General features: G+C 36.2%; 1 protein-coding gene across 1 annotated transcript; it reads left to right on the top strand.

Moving 5' to 3' along the window:
- The first annotated feature begins 442 nt into the window (after positions 1-442).
- On the top strand, positions 443-2,267 carry LOC145099361 (uncharacterized). Its single transcript, XM_079036947.1, has 5 exons — positions 443-781; positions 902-1,342; positions 1,387-1,463; positions 1,887-1,941; positions 2,232-2,267. The coding sequence occupies exons 1-5, from the start codon at positions 443-445 to the stop codon at positions 2,265-2,267; spliced, it is 948 nt and encodes a 315-aa protein (XP_078893073.1).
- Positions 2,268-5,355: the final 3,088 nt, after the last annotated feature.

The following is a 5,355-nucleotide window of genomic DNA, read 5'->3' as shown; positions in this document are numbered from 1 at the left end:
CACTGTGGACTGGAAATTTCTTAATAGGATTCTTCTGGGATTTGGTTTTCATCCTGTCATGGTCAAGGGGATTATTGCATGTACTTCTTCTCCTTGGTTCATGCTGAATTTTAAGGGTGAAGACCATGGATACTTTGAAGGAAAAAGGGGGCTTAGGCAGGGAGATCCTTTATCTCCCTATCTGTTCACTTTGGTAATGGAGGCCTTCAATCTAATTCTTTTGAAGAAAATTGAAGAAAGCCAAAGCTTCAAATATCACTGTAAGTGTGAATCTCATAAAATCACTCATTTATGTTTTGCAGACGATTTATTAGTGTTTTCTTATGGCAATGGAAATTCTGCAAGAGTAATAAAAGTTGCACTTGATGAATTTAAATCTGTTTCTGGGCTGAAAGCTAGTATGGAAAAAAGCTAAATTTATTTTAGTTGTGTGAAGCCAAACATGAGAAGGATTATTTTGGGAATTTTACCTTTTGATATTGGTAAAATTCCCGTTAAATACCTTGGAATTCCCATGTGTGTGAATATGCTTTTCAAAAGAGATTGTAAATCTCTTGTTGATAAGATTAAATTGAGAGTGTGTAATTGGAAAAATAAGATGCTTTCTTTTGTTGGGAGATTACAGCTCATAAACTCTGTTTTGACTTCAATTCATGTTTATTGGGCTTCAATTTTCAAAATCCCTATAGCTACTATAAAGGAGATAGAAATGATTTGTAGAAGTTTCCTGTGGGCTAATGGAGAAGTGGTTAGAGGGAAAGCTAAGGTTAAATGGAGTGATGTTTGTAAACCTAAGATAAATGGGGGACTTGGAATTAAGAATTTGAGATTCTAGAATGATGCCCTGTTAGCCAAACATGTTTTGAATCTGATTAATAATAAGAATTCTCTATGGGTTCAGTGGGTGAGAGAAAATTATATCGGTGACAGGAATTTCTGGGATATATGGCAGAAGAGAAGTATGAATTGGACTTGGAAGAGATTTTTGGAGTTGAGGAAAACAATTAGACCTCATGTTGTTTCATGTATTGAAAATGGAAGGAATACTTCTTTGTGGCATGATTGGTGGCATCCAATTGGCATTTTAAGTACAATTATATCTAGAAGGGATTGGATTAGAAAAGGATTTAATGATAATTCTTTAGTCAGTGATGTTATGACTAATGATACTTATAGATGGCCTGTTGAATGGGTGATTAAATTCCCTGGATTGAAAGATGCTACCATGTTTTGTAATATTGGTAATCAAAGGGATATTACTGTGTGGAGGGATATGAAAGGCTTAAGTAAAAGATTTTCATGCAAGCAAGTTTGGAGAGATATCAATAATTTTGGAGGCAAAGTCAGTTGGTTTGACTGTGTTTGGTATGGCAATTGTATTCCCAGAAATGCTTTTATCTTGTGGCTTGCAGTGCTGAACAGACTGAAGACCCAAGATCGAGTAAAATTCTGGGAGAAATCAGGTTCCTTACTCTGTCCTTTCTGTTTAATCACTCCTGATTCTCATGATCATCTTTTCTTTCAATGCGAATTCTCGAATGTTATTTGGAATCAATGTTGTTCTAAGGCTTGAATTGACATTTCTTATAATAATTGGAATGACTTCGTTCTTAAATTGTGTTCAGTCTTAAAATCGAGAACAGTTGAGAATTTGATCAAAAAATGGGTGTTTGCTAGTTGTGTTTCTCATATTTGGAAAGAAAGGAATTCGAGGATTTTTTGTAAAATGAGAAAATCGAATGATGGAGTGATTTCTTGTATTGTGAATGAAATTCAATTGAAGTTGTTAGGGTTGAGGAAAATGAATGTTATGGTCAGTGAAAAATTTTTACAGACCTGGGGTATTTTTGGAAAAAATGATTGTAAATAATGAAGTTGTTTTTCAGGGATAACTGTTTTGTTACAGTTTGTTTTAATGATTGGGATGATATGGAGTTGATGGTTAGTATGGTTGTTATTAATGGAATTTTGTTTTGGGGGTATTTTCGGAATGGCAGATTTAAAGGAATTGACGGATATAAAGGAATTGACGGATTAACTCACTGGTTTAAGAGCTTGCTCTTGAATCAAGTGATTTGTACCTTTGGGATTTTTTGTTTGGATATGATCTTAATGTAGAACATTCAAATGGAAAATCCTAGACATGTGATTGATGCCATGTCTAGTCTGCAACTAGTTCTGAATTTATGGTGGAATTGTGGATTCCTGTGTTTCTTATTTTATGATTGCAGGAAGAGCATCCAGCAGATGATGGTCAAGCTTTTTGATCGAGGGATTGATTATAGGATGATGTCTATTATGATGAGTTATCTTTTGATGACGAAGGATAAGAGAAGGAAAAATAAGGGATGGATACAAGGGCTGAAAGAAGGTAGAAGCTGCTGGGTTGGTTTCTTAATGATTCTGCAGTGGAATTTGCTGAATGTTATTTGTGTTTTTTGTTTCAATCTTTTTGTGTTTAGTTTGTTTGGAGTTGGGTCTTTATGGCATTGGTTCTTAAGACTACACTGTTGGACTGTGGGTTTTTTTAAGGGCCTTACCCCTTGCTTTGGTCTTAATGGTGATTGGTGGTGTGGTTATTACAAGGGGATGAAGCTACCTTTTTCCCACTTTCAATAAGTCTTTGGTGTAGTCTTATGAACATTAAGGTCTTTTGGGGTATTTGGAGGATTGTTATGGTGTTTAAGAAATGGTTAGGAAGTTGGTTATGGATAGGTTGGATATGTTTAGGATTTTTGGGATGACTATTTTATTTTTATTTGTATTTGTATTCTTTTATTCTTTTTCATAAAGTTTGCTAAGCTTTGGCTCTTTCAAAAAAAAAAGTTGGTGGTTACAAGCCACCTAACCAACTACTCAGGAAAACTAATAATGAAAATTAAAGAAACTCATTAAACCACACAAAAAAACGTCTGAGATACTAATGAATGAAAAAAGCATCCATACTCCATTAAGGAGCCACAAGAAGCATTAAAATGTAACCCTAATCCACCAAAGAGTATCAAAAATGGCTAGAAGGCTTGATGAAGCAAAAAGTAACGGTTTTGAGCACTTATGAAGCCTTTAAAATGTTGTTGTAGCCTTCATGTGCCCGTAATTCAATTCGTACGTTACCATGCACAACCCAACCATTGAGTCCATACCATCTTCTAGCCTACTAGTAATCACTAATCCATCACCTTTTGGGATTTCATGATCCATGCATGGATCATCCCCTCCCCTTTGAAAGGAAATGACCTCAATTCATCAAGGCCATCATCAACAAGATACGGTGAAAGGTCTCCCACACTAAAGGTAGCATGCACTCTATAGTCTCCTCCCATATCCACCTTATAAGCATTATCATTGACATATGACACCACTTTGTAAGGACCTTCAGCTTTTGGCATCAACTTTTGTTCTTCCACTTGTTAGGAAAATGTTCTTTCCTCATATGCACCTAAACCAAGTAACCATCTTGAAAGATACGTGGTTTCCTATGCATGTTAGAATTCTGTTTGTACACGTCATTCACGACTTCAATCTTCACACGAACGTGTTGGTGTAGTTTCATCATGGCCTTCAACTTCTCATTAGTATCCTTGTGAACCAATTCATCCTTTGGAAATGGAATCAAATACAAAGGCATGTAAAGATTCACACAATACACCACTTATAAAGGAGAGCGACCTGTAGCATAAGTAGGGGAATGATTACACGCAAACTCAACATGTACAAGTTTGATGTACAACTGTTTTTGAGTTTTGCTAACCAACCCCCTCAACAACGTACCCAAAGTTCTATTAGTCACCTTCGTTTTCACATCAGTTTGTGGATGATGGGACGTACTAAAAATTAACTTAGTACCAACTTTCCTCCCTAAAGTGTTCCAAAAGTAACCCAAAAACGTGGAATCCCTATCAAAAACAATAGTTTTAGGAATATTATTCAAGCGAACCACCTCTTTAAAGTACAAATCAGACACATTAGATGCATCATTGGTTTGATGACATGGCATAAATTGAGCCATTTTTGAAAACCTATCCACCACCACTATAATGAATCCTTCCCCCTTTGAGTTCTAGGCAAAGCAATATTTAATTCCGTTGACACATCTTGCCAAGGATGAATAGGAACCGTTAAAGGAGTATAAACATAATGCTTGAAAGTTTTTTCGTCATCCGACATGTAACACACCTGACCATTATGTTGGTTACCTCCCCAACATCTTTAAGCCTAAAAAATTGTTCTTAAAGCACGTCCGAAGTTTTGGTAATGGAAAAATGACCCGCCAAACCACCACCATGAGCTTCACGAATCAGCAACTCCCGTATTGCATGTTTAAGGACACAAAGGTGATTGCCTTTTGATGCCTTTATGGGTTGGATTAAGTGAGTAGGGTTGTGTTTTGGTAAATTAAGCTACAATAACAACCACAAATGATAGGTGTATGGGATGAAATGGATAGATTAGTAAAAAGTCAAGTCTTACTAAGTTGTATACCCGTGAAAACTATCCAAGACATAATATTTGATTGAATGCGTATCAAGTCAAGAACACGTCTCGACTATGACAAGTAATGAACTATAACTATAATTTAAAGTGAACAAAGGTTCTTTTGATTAAAATTTCATCTATAACTTTTTTCCAAGCATACATGGCTTATATGAAGCCTTTATTACAAAGTTGGTAGTTACAAGCCACCCAACCAACCACTCAGTAAAAGTCATAATGAAAATTAAAGAAACTCATGAAACCATAAAAAAACATCTAAGACACTTATATGTGAAAAATGCTTCCATACTCCATTACGGAGCCACAAGAAGCATTAAACTGTAACCCTAATCCACCAAAGACGGCTCAAATGAAGCAAAAAATAACTATTTTGAGCACTTATGAAGCCTTTAAAATGTTGCCCTAGCCTTCATGCGACCCTAATTAAATACGTTGGTTACCATGCACAACCCAACCATTGAGTCCAAACCACCTTCTAGCCTACTAGTAATAACTAATCCATCACCTTTTGGGCTTTCATGATCCATGCATGGATCATCCCCTCCCCCTTTAAAAGGAAATGACCTCAATTCATCAAGGCCATCCTCAACAAGATACGATGAAAGGTCTCCCACATTAAAGGTAGCATGCACTCCAAAGTCTCCTCCCAAATCCACCTTATAAGCATTATCATTGACATGTGAGACCACTTTGTAAGGACCTTGAGCTCTTGGCATCAACTTTTGTTCTTCCTTTTGTTAGGAAAGCGTTCTTTCCTGATATGCACCTAAACCAAATCACTATCTTGAAAGACACGTGGTTTCCTATGCATGTTGGAATTCTGTTTGTACACGTCATTCACGACTTCAATCTTCACACGAA

This window comes from Lactuca serriola, chromosome 4, assembly GCF_051521515.1.
Source record: "Lactuca serriola cultivar US96UC23 chromosome 4, Lser_US96UC23_V15, whole genome shotgun sequence".
Taxonomy (NCBI): domain Eukaryota; kingdom Viridiplantae; phylum Streptophyta; class Magnoliopsida; order Asterales; family Asteraceae; genus Lactuca; species Lactuca serriola.
The sequence above is the reverse complement of the archived record's forward strand: the minus strand, read 5'-3'. Positions and strand labels throughout refer to the sequence as shown.

Bases quoted from the DNA above. Each gene is read 5' to 3' on its own strand.
- LOC145099361 (XM_079036947.1), top strand. From the start codon at position 443: ATGAGAAGGATTATTTTGGGAATTTTACCTTTTGATATTGGTAAAATT. The intron at 1,464-1,886 runs GTTCCTTACTCT...GTTGTTTTTCAG, and splicing joins AAAATTCTGGGAGAAATCAG to GGATAACTGTTTTGTTACAG. The intron at 1,942-2,231 runs GTTAGTATGGTT...TTATGATTGCAG, and splicing joins GGGATGATATGGAGTTGATG to GAAGAGCATCCAGCAGATGA.